This window comes from Neoarius graeffei, chromosome 12, assembly GCF_027579695.1.
Source record: "Neoarius graeffei isolate fNeoGra1 chromosome 12, fNeoGra1.pri, whole genome shotgun sequence".
NCBI classification, from domain to species: Eukaryota; Metazoa; Chordata; class Actinopteri; order Siluriformes; family Ariidae; genus Neoarius; species Neoarius graeffei.
Genome location: NC_083580.1, coordinates 30,848,553 through 30,871,742, shown reverse-complemented (window position 1 = coordinate 30,871,742; position 23,190 = coordinate 30,848,553). Strand labels below are relative to the sequence as shown.

At 42.8% G+C, this 23,190-nt stretch overlaps 1 protein-coding gene across 3 annotated transcripts in view; it reads right to left on the bottom strand.

Annotated features, from left to right (window-relative positions):
* Nucleotides 1-22,956, bottom strand: part of map4k6 (mitogen-activated protein kinase kinase kinase kinase 6) — a 292,471-nt gene extending 269,515 nt beyond the window's left edge. Inside the window, exon 1 of one of the 3 annotated variants that reach the window (XR_009655726.1) lies at nt 22,401-22,956. Coding sequence is in view for 1 of the 3 variants with exons in the window: in XM_060935787.1 (XP_060791770.1) it covers nt 22,401-22,493 (93 nt within the window). In the remaining 2 variants the exon portion in view is untranslated. The remainder of the gene's footprint in view (nt 1-22,400) is intronic. The other 2 variants (XM_060935787.1, XM_060935788.1) reach the window with 2 other exon arrangements.
* Between the last annotated feature and the right edge of the window lie 234 nt (nt 22,957-23,190).

Here is a 23,190-nt window from a genome sequence, read left to right as displayed (position 1 = left end):
ATAATGTTAAGTTTTTAGGGAACTGGAGGGCGTTTTCTGCATGGAAAGAAGAAACACTTAAGAGAGAGTACAAAAGAGAGAAACGACAGGCAGGGCTCTCACCCTCTTCTCAGTGTTTGAAATTTCAGATGGACCCTGACCTGGAGTCTGCCCCACCACCCCGACACACGCTGAGGAGGCAGTAAGGCAGAGCATCATTCCCACAAGCGCCTCATCCACAGAGAAGGGGAGAAGTTGAGACAAAAAAAAACAAACAGCCTCTGGAATCTCCTCCAGTCTACCAGCCACCTCCAGCATCAGCGCCTCTCAGCGCTTCTCCATCACACACGAGATCCGGTCTTGCATATGGCGATGGCAAAGATACCCTCCTGGACCTGACCACGTGCTCACCAGTGGGTCCACAAGGCCATAACCTAAAGTCTGAAGTCCTTCATCTTCCAATGGTGGAAGTGGCTGGAGCTGACAGCATGCTTTTAGTCCACAGACCCTGGACAACAGCTGATATCAAGGAAAGCATGGCTTCTCTTCCCAACGTGAGAGAGGTAGGAGGAAAGAGATTTGGTAATGAGCTGTTATTTTGCAGAGAATTCCGACCGACCACCCATGAACTTCGCCGCCTAATCATGACCAAGATAGGTATAGATTGGAACAAAGTTTCCAAAGAGTGGCCAGAAGCTGACCAGCGAGTGACTACACCAGACTGGAGTGCGGCTGGCAATGGTGAGTATAGAGATACCATCACTGCTCTCTGTGCTCGTCTGGACAGTGCTTTTCCCTTGAACGTAGACATTACTAAGATCAGTATGTGTAAGCAAGAAGATGGAGAAGGTGTGTCAGCGTTTCTCGTCCGTCTCACCGCTGCGCATGAGGGGAAAAAAAAAAAACCACAGTGGCCTGACCAGGCCCATGAACCTGGCTGCAGTGGAGGGCACTCCTGAGCCTCACCAAGATCGAGCAGTACGCTGTGCATGCAGAAAGTCTGATGAAAGAGAAGACGACAAAGTCGGCACAAAGAGACCAAGACCTACACACCGCCACTCTCACTCTTTTCCAGACTGTTCAGCCTGGACAAAGAGGAAGAAGAGGTCAAGGTAGGGGCCGAGACAGGACGATCTGGAGTGACTCGTCCTGGATAAAAAGGCACAATCCGCTACAACTGCAATCAGAAGGGACACATTGCTTGAGATTGTCTCCACAGTAGCAGCCAGAGGTCCTGTGAGGAGTACAGCAAAGCAGACTGATGGGCGGACTCCAGGAACAGGCCCCACACAGAGAACAGGGGAGGTAATACACACACACACACACACACACACCTACCTGATGATACACATGCACATAGACAGGAGCATTCACATAACGTTAAACACATTAGTAGCAGCACCTGCATGCAACAGCAAGACTACACAGAAACGCCCGATACACCAGTCCAGATAGATACACCTGAAGTTGCATTAAATTTGTTAAAATACACAACTACTCCCTTCTCTAAACTCCCTTGTATGCCCCTCACTGTATGTGGGCATGTGTTAACCTTTTTAGTAGATTCTGGAGCAGGACACTCAGTGATGCAACATAGGGTACTTCCAGTAGACCCACCGCTCAGCTCAAATTCTATTCAGACAATGGGCATCTCAGGACGACCTGTAACCGAAACTTTCTCAGTCAACCTCCCATGTGAAAGCGAGGGAGGAATAGTTATGTCCCACTCATTTCTCATCTCACATACATGTCCAGTAAATTTATTAGCACGTGATTTAATGTGCAAATTAGGAGTAAATCTCACGTCCACTCCAGATGGACTAACTATTGAAGTAAGTGAAATGTGCAGTGTGCAGTATGGGTTTGGAAGCCCTCTGTATGTGTATGTCTGGCGGCTCTGCTCAGATCAACCTCACACAAACTCCAAAACACCTTGTACAGCTCGCACACTTGAACACCTCATCAGTTGACAGAGATTATATGAAAGAGGAAGATTTGCATTGCACAGCACATGTTCACCAAGGTCAAGATGTAGAGTTTGAAAAGACTTGGTTTGCAGACCCCCATGTACGTGAAAGATTGAACCTCAAAACTATATATTGGTATAAACATTATTGCGCTGTGCAGGTCCATTTTACTCGTTGTCCAAACAGTTGCATCAATGTTCATCACAGTGTTCTCAAACATGTTATACACGGCCTCGTGTCAGAGGACTGAGGTCGACTGCTGCCAGCATGATTTCTTTGACATCGTTAATTCTATACCCCATGTCTCATTAGCAAAGCCATGAGCCGCCCATTGGAAAGACGTGGGGAAGTGGGTCAAGAAGTGCACAGCCGATGGCAATGAATGGTCCCCAACAGAGGACCCTAGTGTGTTGTTTTGCCAAAGCTTGGGGTCTACAATCAAAGTCATGCTATATGTGTGCATGCGTAGCATAATATTAGCCACTGATGACCAGGGTCCTGGGGACCCCAGCCATAGTGGCCTGTTTGTCTCTGTTTCCACAGGCATAACTCCAGCAGAGGTGCACCCCAAATTGGCAGGAGTTCCAAATTCCGTTTGGGCGAAGGGTAAACATGTTGTGGGCCTAATAAAGAATGCTGAACCAGCGGTGATCACCCCCAAATCAGATTTCAGGCCTAGACAGACCCAGTACCCACTCAAACCAGAAGCAATCACAGGTACAAGACTGGTCTTTGATTCATTGCTGAAGGCAGGTGTAATTGTCCCTTGCCCGGACTCTCCAGTGCGCACTCCTATTTTTTCCAGTTAAGAAGGCAAGAAAACTGTCCCAGCCTGATGAGTGGAGGTTTGTCCAAGATCTGCAAGCAGTCAATGCTGCGGCCGTCCCGCACACATCTGACGTCCGTAAAGAGCGCTCTGCAGACCACACCCACTCTGGGACTGCCTGACCCCAATAAACCATTTTGTTCAAAGTGTAGATGAAAAGAAGGGTTTTTACGACCTCTGTTCTTTTGCAGAAACACAGGGATAGATTGAGACCTGTAGCCTACTTCTTCAGCAGGCTGGACCCAGTGGCAGCTGGACTTCCTGTTTGCCTGCGTGCAGTTGCTGCAGCTGAAAAGCCGGTAACTGCCTCCAGAAATATTGTGGGGTTATTCTAACCTCACCCTTTTGGTCCCACATGCTGTTTCCCTGCTTCTGTTAGAGAAAAAGACGTCACATTTGTCAGCACAGAGATGGTTGAAGTATAACACTGTCATACTTGATATGCCTAACATCATTGTGAAACGTTGTTCTGTTCTGAATTCTGCCTCTCTTCTCCCTACAGAGGACGATGGAGAGCCACATGACTGTGTTGCTCTCACTAATGATTTCTGTTCCCCCAGGGCAGACTTAGAGTGACCCTTTGGAAAATCCAGACATGGTCCTCTATGTGGATGGTTCAGCCTCCAGAGACTCAGAGACAGGAAAGAACAAAATAGGTTTTGCCATAGTCTCAGATCACGAGGTCCTCAAGGCGTCGTGTCTGCCCTCAAACCTCTCGGCGCAGGCCGCAGAGCTCTGTGTCCTTATTGAGGCATGCAAATTGGCTGCAGGGCAATCTGTCAATATTTTTACAGACAGCAGGTACGCATTTGGCATTGTGCACGATTTTGGCACCACTTGGAAACAGAAATTTTCTCACTAGCACAGGATCTCCCATTGCACATCATAAACTGGTCTCTGAGTTGTTGGATGCTATTCTACTCCCTAGAGCCATTGCTGTGTGTAAGTGTGCTGCCCATACCAACAATACTGATCTTGTGTCTCAAGGGAATGCCAGGGCGGACGTGGCAGCTAAGTGTGCAGTCTCAGCTTCCAGTTCACCCTCTAACCTTTGTTTTTTCCTCAGGTTTCTACCCCCTGTTTACAGCTAGCGGACCTTCAGAGCACTGCCACCCAGGACAAGAGATGAGTCTGGAAACAGGCAGGCTGTATCTTTGCAAACTTGGTCTGGGTTTGTCCCTCGGGCCGTCCCTGTCTACCAAAATACATGTTCCCTTTCTATGCAAAATTGGCAGATGGGCTCACCCATGTGTCAAAAGGGGGGATGGTAGCAGAAGTAACAGATGGTTCACAGAGGGGTTTTCAAATTATGCTGTGAAATTTTGCAAGCAATGCTTGATATGTGCACAACATAACGCAGGTCAAGGTATCAAACTAACTCAAGCAGCACGCCCAATACCAGACAAACCATCTGATCATCTCCAAATGGACTTCATTGAACTGACAGAGAGGGAAAATTGGTCCCTTAAAAATAAACTAAGCAAAGCTTGTGCAGAAACAGGGCTAGGATGGACAAAGGTCCTCCCTGTAGTACTCACACAAATGAGGATGCAAACTAGACCTAAACATGGGTTAAGCCCATTTTGAAATTCTGTTTGGACGAGTACCCAACACGGGGATAGGGCCAGTTCAAGGAACACTGCCAAACAGCAGACTGTGTGATGATGCAATGTTGAATTACTGTGCAACATTGTCCTCTGCTTTGAAATTTATCCACAAACAGGTAAAAGAAGCATTTCCCAAACTCGCTGAGGGATCTACAACCAGGGGATTGGATAGTGGTGAAGGACTTCCGACGAACCAAGTGGAACAAGCCAAGGTGGAATGGCCCATTCCAGGTCATGCTCACGACCCCAACGGCAGTGAAGGTTACAGGCAGAGTGACGTGGATCCACGCTAGCCACTGCAGGAGGAAGAGGAAGGCCTAAGTGACCAGACGCTGACTAAAGCTCGTGAGGAAGAAAGGCACCACTGCATGGAACAGTGCAAGTATCACATCAATCACGTACACACCCTCAATAGGGAAGAGTATTTCAGTGTCTAGCCGATAGATAAGCCTTAGGGTTCCGAGTTTCCTCCAAGTCCCGGTGAGGTGGGACGAGGGCTGATAGGGCATGCCCGCCCTCTGAGCACCAATACACGTCAAGAAGGGCAAGGGTTAACTCGGTAACATTACTGAGGCACTGAACAAGATGTGCAAGGTTGCTGAACAATTATGAGCAGATGAACATGGAGTTGAAGACAGCTGATCGTGTTGGTTTAGTGGATGGAAGACTCTAATTCTGTCCACCATACCGGTCCTGGGCTTAGTGATTGTGATGCTATGTTTGCTCCCTGTTTTCTGTCAATGTTGTATGTCTGTGTTTCAGAGGCAGCTGACAAATATTGGTTATCAGATGGGAAAATAGACTCAGATGACTTGCCTGACTGGCCTCCAAAACCCACACGAAGACCACAACCCACCGTTCGATGACATCAGCACAGTTGACATGAAATTAGCCTGAACTTAAAACATTTTCATTTGTGGTTGTTTCCTGATCTATGTATGTAGCTTGCTAGTGTTAACTTAAGATGTCTATGTCTTATAAAAAACAACCCTAGCACTATCCCTGTACACTCAATGACGTGTTAAGTCGAATCTCTCTGAGAACTCATCACTGAAACTGTGTACAGTTCTTTTCTTTCTTTAGCAATTATCCTATAGGATAAAAAGGGGGGAGAATTTGAGGGAAATTTAGTGGATGAACATTCCTATTCTGTTTCTCTGTGTGTTGAGCTCAAGTGGCTTAAAGGAACAGTCCACCGTATTTCCATAATGAAATATGCTCTTATCTGAATTGAGACAAGCTGCTCCGTACCTATCCGAGGTTTGCGCGACCTCCCAGTCAGTCAGACGCGCTGTCACTCCTGTTAGCAATGTAGCTAGGCTCAGTATGGCCAACGGTATTTTTGGGGGCTGTAGTTAGATGCGAGCAAACTCTTCTGCGTTTTTCCTGTTTACATAGGTTTATATGACCAGTGATATGAAACAAGTTCAGTTACACAAATTGAAACGTAGCAATTTTCTATGCTATGGAAAGTCCGCACTGTAATGACAGGCGTACTAACACCTTCTGCGCGCTTCGGCAGCGCATTGATATCTGAGATCCGTATCAATGCGCTGCCGAAGCGCGCAGAAGGTGTTAGTACGCCTGTCATTACAGTGCGGACTTTCCATAGCATAGAAAATTGCTACGTTTCAATTTGTGTAACTGAACTTGTTTCATATCACTGGTCATATAAACCTATGTAAACAGGAAAAACGCAGAAGAGTTTGCTCGCATCTAACTACAGCCCCCCAAAATACCGTTGGCCATACTGAGCCTAGCTACATTGCTAACAGGAGTGACAGCACGTCTGACTGCGTCTGACTGACTGGGAGGTCGCGCAAAGCTCGGATAGGTACGGAGCAGCTCGTCTCAATTCAGATAAGAGCATATTTTATTATGGAAATACGGTGGACTGTTCCTTTAATATACTGAGAAAGATGTTTTTTCCAATGTTGTAATCGCTTTTCTGTGGCCTTGGTGGTAATGAGCAGGGTGCTTGAGTTGGTCCTAACTACGCATCTTCTCATGATGTAACCACCTTTCCTGACCTCAGTGGTGATAAGCAGGGAGCTTGAGCTCTCCCTAACTCGCATCCGCCTGCACATACCAGAGCATGCCAGGTGCACGCTTTAACAAAGCTTCATAGAAACTCTTGAGCCAATCACGTGAAGACACAAGCAGTGAGCGAATGCTTTCAGAGTATAATAGATAACATTCCTAAAACACAACTCAGAGTGCGTGTACTCTCGGCATCAGAAGTGGTGTCTTCTTTCCTTTCCTATTTTATATATCTGTTATATGATCTACTATAATAAATAACTGAAAAGACGGCTGCTAAGCGTTCTGAAGTGTTTATTAGAAATTTCCATTACAAACATCAGGCAAGATATTGCAAATCCTGTTGCAAGTCAACTGACTAAAACAATGCGTGTTGGGGCACCCCACACACTTACCAATTTTGACATGGATAGGTTAAACTATATACCAGGCAGAAGTCTCAACGAGGTGGCACGGTGGTGTAGTGGTTAGCACTGCCACCACACAGCAAGAAGGTCCTGGGTTTGAGCTCAGTGGCCAACAAGGGCCTTTCTGTGTGGAATTTGCATGCTCTCCCCATGTCTGTGTAGGTTTCCTCCGGGGTGCTTCGGTTTCCCCCACAGTCCAAAGGTATGCAGGTTAGGCTAACTGGTAGCTCTAAATTGACCGTAGGTATGAATGGTTGTGTCCATGTGTTAGCCCTGCGATGACCTGGTGACTTGTCCAGGGTGTACGCCGCCTCTTGCCCATAGTCAGCTGGGAGAGGCTCCAGCTTGCCTGTGACCCTGTAGAACAGGATAAGCGGCTACAGATAATGGATGGATGGAAATCTCAATGACATGGGGGTGCTATGGAGTCCAATGGACACACCTGGGGTCAAGCCTCTATCCCTGAGTAGCAGTGGCCAGGGATGATGCGAGTACCAAATTTCATGAATCAAAGTTTTTAGGCAATGTCACACTGTCCAAGTCCAAATGGTGGCACTATACCAGAGGGTCAAATTGGACATGTGGATATCATCAGAACCATCATATCCTATAACCTGTGAATGTTTAGACATATCAGGCAATGCATGGTGAGTTTATGACATACTTCCTGTTTGTGTGGCATAAATTTATTGGTTCGTGTGGACATACGAACTCCTTTTTGAGGCACTTGCGATGCTTGAAAACTCATGAATTTTGGCACACTGATCAAATGTGCATAAAATTACAAATATACACTGAGCAAGGGACTGGGCATGGTCCCGGGAGGTCTATAGTGCCCCCGAGAGCAAGCTATGGTTGAGATGAAGTTGCTCAGATCAGCACAAGATTTGGTGTGATCAATACTCTTCTGATACAGGACAAAGTTCACTTCGTTGAATTTGCCTCCACCCAACAGGAAGTCAGCCATGTTGGATGGAATGTGGGATCTTGAAATATTCCCACACTGTTTTGAGGGGTTTAACATGGCTAAAAACTCATGAAACTTTGCACATACATTTGTCCTATGATACAATTTGAGGTAATATGGTAAATTAGTCTAGGTGGGCTCCATTACCTCCAGAGTGCCACCTAGTTCAAAAATACAGATTACACCCTGTCTACATTTGTAAACTCATGAAATTCGGTACACACGTGCACTGAAATTCAGCCATCGGGGCTTGACCCCAGGTGTGTCCAAGGAACTCTATGGAGCACTTGCATGTGACGTCACAGCCGATCCAGATTGTGACAGACGCCATCGTGTCGGTCAAACGCCATATTCCTACTTCTACTTCTGCTTTTACTTCTACCTTTTCTTCTGGAAAACCCTACTATATACAATTCTACTACAATGGCTGCGGCTAGAAGCTCTCCCTACCTGTGCACGTTTATGTTTTTGTGTGTATTTTTGCGTGTTGTTTGTCTGTACCGGACTTCAATATCCACTACAACCGTATAGACTTGCTGGACATTGGTTTCCAGCAGAAAATGACGGTTTGTAGCGATTTCCATCGCATGCACAACATTCCGGACGAGAAAAAAAAAAAAAAAAAACATTCCGGGCAAGACCAGCGGGGTCTCCGTGGATTGTTATTGGAAGCAAAGCGAAGGAGGCGGCGCCGGGAGCAGAAGCAAAAGCGAGGCTACAGGCAGAGCCAGCCTGTTGACTAAGCTCAGAAAACAGCTACTCAAACCTCCACTGCCAAGCCTCTACCTCTCCAACGCCAGATCCATGTAAACAAGACGGACGATTTGGAATTACCTTATTCTATTCTATAATCGGCTGGTCAGTGCTATACTCAATACTGAAGTAACTTACCCATCCAATGAGGATTATTTTCTTGTTTACAAGATGCCACATCTGAGTCGCTGACAAATCCTGAATTTCTGTAAAGAAAACTGTCCAGAGATTTATAAGCACGCAGTGCTTCACCACTGAACAGCGAGGGAAAGTTGATGAGGTAATCATACACGTCCGGGTATTCCGCTGGCAGTTCAAAATCCGGTCGTGAAAACTCCGTCCGGAAAGCCATAAGGGTCACAAATCTGTAGATCGTTTATTTTAGACATATATCTAGTTATCTGTTCATTAGAAAAAATGAGCCGTGTAGTCCGTCGGTTGAAATTGATCCATTCTGTACATGAGTGCAGCAGTATTCAGCGGTGTTTTTGACCGACAAGATGGGGGTTGTGTACTTTCCGGTCACGTGACTGCAAGATCTCTATAGCACCCCCATATAAATTTGGTAGGTGTATGGAGTCCCCCAAGATGAACAAAATTCCCTATACACTGCATCAGCCATACTCAACAGGAAGTGAGATATTTTTGGTTTTGTGCATTTTGACACGTGTTATGTTTTCATGAGCTCCTCCTAGGAGGTTTGTTGGATCCATGCCATATTTGATATACGTCATGTCAAAGATGTTGCTGATGGTAAATTGCAAAGGGATTTGCGATATGTCACAAGATGTTGAAATGGCAAACCAATAAATTTATAGGTTATGCCACGCAAACAGGAAGTGAATCATAAATTCACCATGCATTGCCTGATACAGCGCAAACTTCACAGGTTATAGGATATGATGGTTCAGAAGATATCCACATGCCCAAAGACACCCTCTGCTATAGCGCCACCATTTGGACATGGACATACCAAGCCATGGTTGAGATCAAGTTGCTCGGATTGGCACAAGTTTTGGTGTGATCGATACTCATGTGATACAGGACAAAGATCACTTGTTTGTATTTGACTCCACCCAACAGGAAGTCAGCCATGCTGGATGGAATGTGGGAGTTTTAAAAATTCTCATGCTGTTTTGGTTGGCTTACGATCTAGAAAAACTCATGGACTTTTGCACATACATTTGTCTATTTATCTAGGTGGGGTCCATTAACTCCATAGTGCCATCTAGTTCAAAAATACAGATTTGACACCCTGTACAAATCATGAAATTTGTTACAGATGTCAGGTCACGTGCACCACTACTCAGCCATAGTGGCTTGACCCCAGGTGTGTCCGGGGGACTTCATAGCACCCACATGCGTCATTGAGACACCTCCCCTATATATAGTTTCACTTATCTGTCAAATTTGGTAGGTGTATGGAGTCCCCCAAGATGAACAAATTTCCTTATACACTGCATCAGCCATACTCAACCGGAAGTGAGATTTTTGGTTTTGTGCGTTTTGACACGTGTTACATTTTAACAAACTCCTCCTAGCTGGTTTGTTGGATTCATGCCATATTTGGTGTACATCATGGCAAAATGTTGCCAATGTTAAATTGCTAAGCGATTTGTGATATGTTGCAAGATCCTGAAATGGCAAACAATAAATTTATAATGTTACGCCACGCAAACAGGAAGTGAGTCATAAATTCACCATGCATTGCCTGATAAGGCTCAAACTTCACAGGTTATAGAATATGATGGTTCTGAAGATATCCACATGCCCCAAGACACCCTCTGCTATTGCGCCACCATTTGGACATGGACAGTCATGACTCCACTGCCAAAACATGTGTTACATTTTGATGTACTCTTCATAGGCGGTTTGTTGCCATATATTCCATGACGCATCCCAAATATTCATGCCATATTTGGGATGCGTCATGTCAAGATGTTGCTGATTTTAAATTGCAAATGGATTTGTGATATCTTGCAAGATGTTGAAATGGCAAACCAATAAATTTATGTTTTGCCACACAAACAGGAAGCGTGTCATAAATTCACCATCCATTGCCTGATATGGCTAAAAATTCACAGGTTATAGGATATGATTGTTCTGATGATATCCACATGCCCAATTTGACCCTCTGGTATAGCGGCACCATTTGGACCTGGACAGTAAATGATTCCATTGCCTAAAAACTTTGACTCATGAAATCAGTTCTGGCCACCACTATTCAGGGATAGAGGCTTGACCCTGAGTGTCTCCAGGGGACTCCATAGTGCCCCCACGTCATTGAGACTTCTGCCTGGTATATTAGTTTCACCTATCCGGGTCAAAATTTTAGGCATGTGGGGTGCCCCAAGATGAACAAAACTGAAATGCACATTGTTTTAGCCAATTGACTTATGACAGGATTTGTGATCTCTTGCATGATGTTGAAAAATAAAATCAACAAATTTGTATGTTTTGCCATGCAAACAGGAAGTGTGTTATAAATTAAATCAGGCAATGCATGGTGGAGCTACAACTTCACAGGTTATAGGACATCAGGGTTCTGATGATCCCCATGCCCAAAGTAAGCCTTTCATATAGCGCCACCATTTGGACCTGGACAGTAATGATTCCATTGCTGAAAAACTCTGACTCATGAAATTTGGTACACACATCAGTCCTGGCCACTACTACTCAGGGATAGAGGCTTAGCCTCAAGTGCAAGGGCCCTTTATTGCCGCTAGCAGCTATATTTACTTTTTGGTTTTCAACTGAATGTATTGGTTATTATGTCACATTAAAAGATGGAAAAAGGTTTGACATGATTTATCTTGAGTTCCTTTAACATAAAACCTTTTTACAATTGTATAAAACCCACAGTTATTTTAAATTTAACAGGGGTGTGTAGATTGCAGACTTTTTCTATTCAGTTTATAATGTTCATGCTGCAGGTAAAATCCATTCTCAGGTTAAACCTGTATTCAACCTAGGTTGAATTGATGAACCACATTTTACCTAGGTTAAATATATAGACAGCATTCACTCAGTTAAATTTCTAATTTTTGCATGTTTTGAGACAGTTAGGCTTTTTGTTAGGGTTAGTTTTATTTTAGGGTTAGCTTTTTGTTAGGGTATGGGAGAATTTGCAATGTTAACCTGTGTAGTGTAGTAGTAAACACTGGACTACAGATCTGGAGGGTGCGAGTTCAAATCCTGTTGAGTACAATAAAAATTCTTTTTTTCATTGTGATTTGTTGAGTGTTTGTGGAGAGGTAGTTGAGAAGGTACGATATCAAAGGAAGGGAATCCAGGTGATGAGGACCAGAGAGGGGAGAGCACATGTGAGAGTAGACAATTTCCATTTTCTTCCTTTTAAATTATTTCACCCCCCCCAAAAAAAAAAAATCCCTTTTCAGACAGTTGAACCTAGGTTGACTACACATTTTACCAAGGTAAAATGTGGTTCACCAAGTCTACCTAGGTTGAATACAGGTTTAACCCAAGACCGGATTTAACCTGCAACATATACATTTTGATATTGTGTCTCCTAGTATAAGGTCTTTAGTATAGGTTGAAAGTAAAGGTGGGATATATAGCAAATATATCACAATACCAGAGACATTTTCACCATAAAGATTTTTTTTCCTTGAGTAAAGAATAAGCGATCAAATATAGGTATATTAAAAGTTACCTTTTTATAGTGGCAACAACTGTGTCATGTGCCAGCAGAACAAAGATTCGGTAATGCTTAAAAGAGAAGCTCTACCAAAAAAAAGGAAGTTTAACTTTGCCATCTTACTTTCAGCTCCCTATATCTTCATGTAGCAACATGTATTATAATATAACCAGACCATGGCACAGTCTTGACTGCAATGAGCCAAAGAACACACAGATTATATTCTTACCTACCTGGATTATACACCCAGGACACAGATTATAGTCCTACCCTGCACTGTAGTGTAACGCATGCATAGCAGTCTTTGCATGACTGACCATACAAATCTATAACTTAGTAACATTGTTTAATACTCATGAGACATATCCTGAAAAGTAACAGGGCTCAAATGTGTAAATGTAAAAATAAAAAAAGCCTCAGTGTGACCAGTCTTGAATAAAAGAGGTTATCAAATTATATGAAATCAGTTTAAATGTATACAAGCATGCACTGACCCTGTACAAGCTTGTATGTAGGCCTGTACAATCCACTATTCTCCTTGCAAAACTGTTTTATGAAGATTTGTAAACTTTATGCATCAATTTCAAGCCTATTTGGCTTATGCTCATCACCAGAAGGAAGGAGGTGCCTGCTTGTCACCATGGTGATACCAGCACCAATGACAAATCAGCTATCACAGGGAAGGTTGCAACAGTAGAAGAAAGAAGAAGAAAAAAAGGCAGTACCACTGATTTCCTGTTTTCTTTCCTGTTCTGCCCGATCACATCCTGTGAGATCTTTCTCCATATGAAATCAAAACACATGGTTCAATACTGTCTGCACAAACATCATGAAGGTCAGACATTGGCTGATCAGTCACAGCAAAATATTCATACAGATTTAAGCAAACATGCCCACTGTTTTATGTGCAATTGAAAAATTAATGTGGGATTTAAAAAATATTTAAATTTAGGTAACATGAAATCATACATTGTCAAAGGCATGTTGTTGATGACTCTCCCCGACACCCTACTTCGTCATGTGGTTTTCCTGTTGCACTTGACTTAATATTTTATCACATGCAGAAACATTCAGAGGGCATTCGTGTCATATTTATGCTGAACGCATGTCTTTGTGAGGTAAGGCATGCTTGAAAGTTAAAAGTTTAGTGTAAAGGAAGTTTAAAATGCTAGTCTAATGAAAATTAGATCATAAAATCCTGGGTCCTCTGTGTGTGATGTGCTCAAAAAGGTTGTAAAGTTCACCGATAAATAAAAAAATTGGTTTAAAAAAATTGCATCTGAATTCTGTTCCAAAAGTCACTAAAAGCTTGTCTGCCGTTATTAGAGCGCAGCGACGCTGCATGTGTGACATCATATGCGCCACTGCCTTCTTTTGTGTCCACACTGACTCCATACTATTCTCTGCAATGGCGTGCGTTCTTAACACTGATTCATTTGAAAAAGACGAGAAAGCTCTTCAACTTCATCCTCAATCTTTGGTTGGTTGTCTGAGGACAATTTAGAACCTACAGCCACAGAGAAAGACGTGGACAAATACGCAAGCCAAGTTGCTTGTGAAGAAGAGTAACAATTGCGAGTGGTTTTTTGGAACCCAGGAAGTTAATATATTGTACAAGCCATAGCTTGATTATTATTAATTTTTTTTTTTACTGATTTGGTGCTCAACTTTCAGTTATGATAAAGCAGTGTCTTTGTAATTGTCATCTGTCACCTCACATGGTAGGCACAAGGCTAAATAATGGCAAGAAATAGGCACTTTCAGTGCTGGAGCCAGCAGGAGCAGATGGCACATTGTGTCCTATGCATTGTGCGCTGTGAGCACACAACAGCCAGAAATTTGTTAGGGTTCACCTCCAAAACTAAGCTGCTCATAAAACTACAACCTTGTCTGGTTCTAACAGTAATATGTAGAACCTTTCTATTTTGTGTGTTACAACGTTATTGTATGTGTGTGGGAATCAGCACACAATTACCGTTATTTATTTTTACTAAAATCACTGTATCTTGCAACCATAAAAGATTTTTTTGAAAATTCCAAAACCCATTTCGCTCATGTTGTGAGAATCTCTGAGTCTGGAGAGAATCAATTAATTAATAATAATTAATAATAATTAAAAAAAAAAAGAGTTAGTTGAGAGAGATAACAGGATGGTGTGTCCATTCATTTGATATTGAAATCATGTTTTTAGATGCAATACAACATTGCACGTTTCAGAGGACAAAAAGGCAACGACAAGATTCAGAAATACACAGGGAAGTTTATCACAGAGTAACAACAAATTAATCTTGCAATGGCCTTTTCCTTCACGCTAATTCCATGATTATTGTCAAGACTTTACTATAAATCTCAAACAGGTTCAATTCACCTTAAAATCAGCTCTCTGTAAAGGAACACGTTAAGTGTCAGGGAAGGGTTGGAGATGTATGTGCAGAAGACAGTTTTATTTATAAAGGTGACAAAAAGCAAACAATCCAAATCAATGAACAGAGATAAAAAAAATGGTAAACAAGCAAAAGGTTGGGCGAGGCACAAACAGATGGAAGCACACACACACACACACAAAAAAAAAAAAAATCAGGAAAACAGGAGATAAGGCTCGGTAATGTGTACGCAACATAGCGCAATACTTTGCAGTGAACGTGTGTTTTCAGAGTCTTTATACAGGTGCACTGCTTACACTTCATCTTGTGCAGGTGTGCATAGTTAACGGCGTGCCTGCAAGAGTCCGCTCGGCGTGCGTGCGGTCTGGAGTGCGCCCAAGAGTCCAACTGATGTACGCACTTCAGGTGTGTAAGCTGATCATAGGTTTTGGAATTTTGAAAAAAAAAATATTTTATGGCTGCAGAGATAGTGATTTTAGTAAAAAATAAATAATGGTAATTGCGCACTGACACCCCCCACCTCACGTTGTAGCACAAAACAGAAAAGGGTCTACATGGTCCTAATTGGTAATGTTAGAACCAGAAAAAGGTTGCGGTTTTATGAGGAACTTCATTTTGGAGGTGAACCCTGACGAATTTCTGTCTGTTGCGTGCTCGCACAATGCACATGGCACAATACGCCACCCGTTCCTGCCAGCTACAGCACTGAAAGTGAAAGTGCCGATTTATCACCATTATTTAGCCTTGTATAAAACTTCAGAACTGCTATCATTGAAAAGGATAAAAGACTAAGGACAAATATAGCCGCTAGCGGCGATAAAGGGCCCTCACACTTGTTAAATTGTTCCTGTCACATTTTGTAATCAAAGAATTTAGTGTGAGCTGTTGTGTTTGTTAAATGCAAGTATATCAGATCTGTTTTTCCCTCTAAAACTCATGAATGCTCAATGAACTGAGTGGCAACCAAAGCAATAAATTAATATAGGGGGCGCTATGCAGCTCATGAGGCCAGCCTATGCTAACTTATAATCTCAAAAGATATCCCAGAACAAATGTCAGAGGAAGGTTCCATGCATTTTTAACCATCATAAGCCTCTCAAAACAGCATGGGAAAATTTCAGAATCCCATATTCCATACATACTCCCATATTCCATTCATTACATCCTCATTTGAGCTATCCATTATTCCTTCGCAATTTATCATCCCATATGTCTGAAGTTGAACTGCCTAGGAGAAGTGCGAAAGAATATGTAAAATAAATAAATAAATAAATAATAAGGCAAGGCAAGTTTATTTATATAGCGCATTTCATACACAGTGGCAGTTCAATGTGCTTTACAGAGGTAAAAGCAAAACAGTAAACAATAGAAAATAAAATTACATAAAATAAATGGGGAAGAAGAGAGAAAAAAATAAGAATGAAACAATAGTAGAAATAAAATAAAATGAAGTAAAAGTTCAGTAAAAAACAGCAGAATAAAATAGAATAAAAAAGTTAAGTAAAGTTTAAAACATGCAGAGACTGTAAAAGTTAAGTTTAAAACATATAAAGATGACGATATAATAATAGGTTAAAACAAATTCCAAAATGGCCGACTTCCCATTGGGCAGAGCTAATGCAAACCAATGGGAACATTGGTTTGCATTCGTGAGGACAATGTTCCCTCCAAAACTCATGAACATTGTGGCATCCAAAGCCATAAAATTTGAATCCAAAATTTTAAAGGGTGGTATGATGTCTTCTAGCCTCACCCAAGGCAAATAACCTAAGAATAAAACTTTTTCCCCCATTTTCATGAGTGCACAAAATTTCCTGAGCTTTCGAATATTTCCAACGTGTCAAATCTGTATTTTTGAACTAGGGGGCACTATGTAATTAATGAAGCCCACCAAGCCTGATTTATCATATCAACTCAAATTATATCAGAGAACAAATACATGTGCAAAGTTCCAGGAGTTTTGAGCCCCTCAAAACACAGGAAAATTTAAAAACCCACGTTCTATCCAGCATGGCTGACTTCCTGTTGGGCAGAGTCAAATACAACCAAGTGAACTTTGTCCTGTATCACAAGAGTATTGATCACACCAAATCTTGTGCCTATCTGAGCAACTTCATCTCAACCATAGCTTGCTCTCGGGGGCACTATAGAGCTCCAGGACCACACCCAGTCCCTTGCTCAAGGTAACTTTGATTTTACCCACATTTGATCAGTGTGCCAAAATTCTTGATTTTAAGCATCACACGTGCCTCAAAAACAAGTTGGTGCGCAGAGAAAAATAATAAGAAATATAGCTGCTAGCGCCGATAAAGGGCCCTCGCACACGAGAACATGCCGAAAACAATAGGGCATTGCACCTGGGGCCAATTCTCCATCCCTGAATAGCAGTGGTCAGGACTGATGTGTGTACCAAATTGCATGAGTCAGAGTTTTTCGGCAATGGATTCATTACCGTCCAGGTCCAAAAGGTGGTGCTACACAAGAGGCTCACTTTGGGCATGGGGATATCATCAGAACCCTGATGTCTTATAACCTGTGAGGAAGTGTGCCATAAATTCACCATGCATTGCCTGATAGATCTAAATCTATCAGGCAATGCATGGTGAATTTATGGCACACTTCCTGTTTGCATGGTGAAGCATACAAATTTGTTGGTTTGCTATTTCAACAGCATGCAAGACATCACAAATTCTGTTGCAAGTCAATTGACTAAAACAATGTGCATTTCAGTTTTGTTCATCTTGGGGCACTCCACACACCTACCAATTTTGACACAGATAGGCTTAACTATATACCGAGCAGAAGTCTCAATGACATGTGGGGGTGCTATGGAGTCCAATGGACACACCCGGGGTCAAGCCTCTATTCCTGAGTAGCAGTGGCCAGGACTGATGTGAGTACCAAATTTCATGAGTCAGTCAAAGTTTTTAGGCAATGGAATCATTATTATCCAGGTCCAAATGGTGGCACTATACCAGAGAGTCAAATTGGGCATGTGGATATCATCAGAACCATCATATCCTATAACCTGTGAATTATTAGCCATATCAAGCAATGCATGGTGAATTTATGACATGCTTCCTATTCGTGTGGCATAAGTTTATTGGTTCGCCATTTCAACATCTTGCAAGATCTCAAATCCCTTCAAAAATTAAAATCAACATCTTGACAAGGTATGCCAAATATGGCATGGATAAAACAAACCCCTAGGAGGAGTTCATTAAAACATAACACGTGTCAAAACGTACAAAACAAAAAATCTCACTTCCTGTTGAGTATGGCTGATGCAATGTATAGGCAATATTGTTTGTCTAGGGGCACTCCACCTACCAAATTTGACACAGAGAGGTGAAACTATATACCAGGCAGGAGTCTCAATGACATATGGGGGTGCTATGGAGTGCCCCAGACACACCTGGGGTCAAGCCCCGATGGCTGAATTTCGGTGCACATGACTGACGTGTGTACCAAATTTCATGAGTTTTCGAACATGTACAGGGTGTCAAAATCTGTACTTTTCAACTAGGTGGTACTATGGAGTTACTGAAGTCCAGCTACACAAACTTACCATATCACCTCAAATTGTATCATAGGACAAATGTATGTGCAGTTTCATGAGTTTTTAGCCATGGTAAGCCCCTCAAAGCAGCACATTTCTGAATCCTACATTCCATCCAACATGGCTGACTTCCCGTTGGGTGGAGTCAAATACAACCAAGTGAAATTTGTCCTATATCTGAGTATCGATCACACCAAATCTTGTGCTGATCTGAGCAACTTCATCTCAACCATAGCTTGTTCTTGGGGGCACTATAGAGCTCTGGGACCACGCCCAGGCCCGTGCTCAGTGTATAGTGTGATTTTACACACATTTGATCAGTGTGCCAAAATCCGTGAGTTTCTGAGCATTGCAAGTGCCTCAAAACCAAAGTTTTTCCACAGAGAAATGAAGAAAAAAAAACATGCCGAAAACAGGGCTTTGCACCTACAGTGCACCTCGGTGCTCAGGCCCTAACTAATAAATTCAATCAACAGGTTTAACACAAGCTTGACATGGCATGCTTTGGGCAAGCCAAGGTGGGCGAGGCCATGAATACTAATTTTCGAAGTGATGTCACTTTGTATGGCTTTTTCTGATCCGCTCGTTTTTCCGACCATTGGAATGGGAGTAGAATTACATTTTCACATGCAGCATGCATACGGGGCAGCACGGTGGTGTAGTGGTTAGCGTTGTCGCCTCACAGCAAGAAGGTCCTGGGTTCGAGCCCCGGGGCCGGCGAGGGCCTTTCTGTGTGGAGTTTGCATGTTCTCCCCATGTCCGCGTGGGTTTCCTCCGGGTGCTCCGGTTTCCCCCACAGTCCAAAGACATGCAGGTTAGGTTAACTGGTGACTCTAAATTGACCGTAGGTGTGAATGGTTGTCTGTGTCTATGTGTTAGCCCTGTGATGACCTGGCGACTTGTCCAGGGTGTACCCCGCCTTTCGCCCGTAGTCAGCTGGGATAGGCTCCAGCTTGCCTGCGACCCTGTAGAAGGATAAAGCGGCTAGAGATAATAAGATGAGAATGGGGATGAGCATGCATACGCAACTCGGAGTGAACTTTGGTATTTCAAAAAGAGCCAGTATTAAACATTTTTGGTGGAAGGGCACCATTAACCATTCTTTGGTAGAACAACCTGTGTGCTTAGGGTTGTTGTCTTGCAGCATGACCCACCTTCTCGAGATTCAGTTCATGGACAGATATCCTGATATTTTCCTTTAGAATTCACTGGTATAATTCAGAATTCATTGTTCCATCAATGATGGCAAGCTGTCCTGGCCTAGATGCAGCAAAACATGCCCAAACCATTATACTACCACACCATGTTTCACAGATGGGATCAGGTTCTTATGCCGGAATGCAGTGTTTTCCTTTCTCCAAATATAACACCTCATTTAAAGCAAAAAGTTCTATTTTGGTCTCATCCATCCATCCACAAAACATTTTTCCAATAGCTTTATTCTCCAATAGAGCATCAACAATGCTTTTTTCTGAGGTCCTCGGAAATCTACTGTGTTTATGCCACGATCCACTTCTACAAATGTGTTATGAACATCAGACTTTGATAGAGCCCTGCTCTTGAAATAAAGCAGGGTGCCCACTCACACCTGATTGTCATCCCATTGATTGAAAACACCTGACTCTAATTTCACCTTCAAATTAACTGCTAATCCTAGAGGTTCACAGACTTTTGCTACTCACAGATATGTAATATTGGATCATTTTCCTCAATAAATGACCAAGTATAATATTTTTGTCTCATTTGTTTAACTTGGTTCTCTTTGTCTACTTTTAGGACTTGTGTGAAAATCTGATTGTTTTAGGTCATATTTATGCAGAAATATAGAAAATTCTAAAGGGTTCACAAACTTTGAACAGGGATGTGATTTGGGGCTGGTGAAATTATCTGAAAATTTTAGCCGGGGGTCTGGGGGCCACAGGCCCCCAGCTGGTCCAGGGCAGCACCCTGGTGGGGGGACAAGGGGGGGAAGCCCCCCGAAGCGCCTGGGTTTTGGGGTTTTCTGACTTAAAAATTGTACTAAAATGGCAAGCAAACACACAAGAAAAAACTTCATGATTAACAAATTCAAGCCAATTTAATGGTCAACATGCAACTCTGACACACACACACACACTCTCGCTCACTCGCGCGCGCGCGCACTCTCACTCTCGCGCGCGCGCACTCTCACTCGCTCTCTCTCTCGCGTGCGCACTCTCACTCGCTCTCTCTCTCTCTCTCTCGCGCGCGCGCTCTCTCACTCACACACTCTCACTCACTCACTCACACACACACTCACTCTCTCTCTCTCTCTCTCTCTCACACACACACACACACACACACACACTCTCACTCACTCACCCCCCCCAAAGAACCAGCGCGGCAGGGCCCGCTAGCCCCGCGCCTTGGGACGTAATTCGCCCCGAGGCGAGCTGCGGCGCTCCGCTTAGGTTTCGTTTCTATCCCGGGCTCCAACCCGACTTTGGACGCTCGTAGCTCGGGCAGGGGAGGTCCCAGTATCCCCAAACTTGACAGCCAGAGACCTCTGCCCTCTCCCCAAAGAACGAAATCGCTGAACAAATGTCTCACAGTCTCATATCCAACGTCTGTAGCAACCTCTTTCTCCAACCATTCCCAGCGGAACTTGTTTTTCACTATTCTGTCGATTTCTTTAACTCGATTTGCATCTTTACGCTCGATCACGGAGGCTGCCATCTTTCAACTCTGTTTGAAGCGAGCTTGCGTACAGCTATCTAACAAGCGCGTTCATTGGTTGTTACAGAGCGATGGGCCAATCACATACCTCGTTTCATCTCAATGACGTAATTGCGTCAATGAGATGAAACGAGGTACATGATTGGCCCATCGCTCTGCAACAACCAATGAATGCGCTCGCTTCAAACAAAGAGTTGAAAGATGGCAGCCTCCGTGATCGAGGCGTAAAGATGCAAATCCGAGGCTGCCATCTTTCAAACAAAGTCGGAACGAATAGGATACGAATGTGGATTTGAGGGAAAAATCGGAAACATTTTTTTTTTCAAGTTTTGAGGTGAAAAAAGCGGAATTCCGTGAATTCGCGGAAAAATCACATCCCTGTTTGAAGCACCACTGTACACTTGAACAGCCACACATGCCTTGGACAGGCATACTTTGTTTTTAGTTTTGCTGTGGAATAAAAAAAAAAAAAATCATTAATGTGCTACACTTTACAAAGCAGATGAAGCCAGAAATGCTGCAAACTTTCAAGTGTTGCACATATTATGTCAGTTTCTTTGAATTAGCAGTAACTTACCAGGAACGCATCTGTGTAATAGCGGACTCAAAGAGCCAAACTTTACCAGCTAAATAGAACATGTTCCCAGTCTCGTATTAAAATACAAATTAGACAATAAACTATTTAACAGGTCTAGTTTTATGAGGTATAATTTCCAGGGGTGATGTCATTTTCATAAGACTAGCACTTTAAAGCTTTCTCCTAACATCTAGCAGACTAATAATCACCCTTACATCAGGTGAACCTTGTGGATTTCAGATGATGAAATCAGAGTTTCCTGTGGTCTAACAGTCAACAGGCAAAGTAGTTTTGTCAACAGTTATGAACCACTGTTTTTATTGCGCTTGAATCAGTGTATCTTTCATTTTATTTTTTTCCCCAATATGTATCTTCCTAAACTCCCAAGCCTGACCAGCAGGTCTCAGTTTAGTGAGTTTCTAAAATGGGCTCTACTTTGAACCCTCTCTGATAGGGAAACACCATTGTAGGATTCTATATATAGGGGACCAGCAAAGAACCTTTAAGGGTTTTAGGATTTAACAAAGTGATTTCAAATGAATGATGATAAACCTGGAGTATGTAGGGTTAAGCAAAAATGCTAAGTTTGCAAAATAATCCATGTAAAAATGCAAGTGTCAGTTTTATCCTATTTTTTTTTCTCAGCAATAGTCTACAGAAAATGGGAAAAAAAAGCATTTCTACTAATTTTCCTGAAGTACATCAGATGTTTTAAACAGTTAAAAACAGCTTTAGATTTGTCTCACTTGGCTACATACCTAAGTGAGAATTATAACACCACAGATCAATACAAAACATATGAACTGAAGAGCACCATTATCTAAGTCACTAATGGTTAAGACAAAATATATTTATCCATATTTTACCACAATAAAATGGTCAAAGCAGTCGTTCTGACCATCTAAAATTCTTAAAAATATTCATACTAAAGAACACAGTGCTCGTAAATTGGGACACTGCCTGTGTAAAGCACAGTGTGTACCTTGAAAACATCTCCGTAGGTGCCGCTCCCAATTCGGTGGATCAGCTCGTAGTCGTCCAGTGGATTGGTGTTTAAGACGCCGATGGCATCCATAGCGTTTCTGCACTGCTAGTCTGCCATACACGGACGGGATTTCTGTTGTGAAGCTGGTTGTACGAGACGAGCATCTAACCACTTCCTCATTAGCATCAAGAGTGCTGCAGCAATAAAGAAAATGACTCCAGTATAGTCCGCTATTTTACCGTGAGATACTCTGCCTAGGAATTACATTAGAACCCGAAACCTTAAAGAACACGGACACGTTGTTTAGTTAACTCAGCAGTACACTACTGTGCATCTACTGAGAGCTATGACAGACTTCTTTGACTGCCTGTGGTGGTGCTGCTGCTCAGACTACATGACAACGGTGACATGCAAAAGAAAACAACCACCTTCTAAATTTTCTTCGAGTCAGACTGATGTGATCCGAAGTGCATCTTTGTCAATATAAATAATGTTCCATACTGGACATGTAATTACCTTTAGTGCGTCGAGGGCATTATATAACACTATAAAGGACTTTTATGTAAAGATATTTAGGCTTCTTGGACAACATCTGTTCCGAACTGGTACTATGTTCACAGACGGAACATTATATGGCCACCAGTGCCACCTACAGGATTTTTCAGAGTAAATAAGTTACTGTAAATAATAAAATACATCCGTTGGTCTAATTAGACACTTCATCACTATGCCTTGATGCATTCGGCACCTCTCTACACCTCTTCAGAATAAGGTGACCAGATTTCTG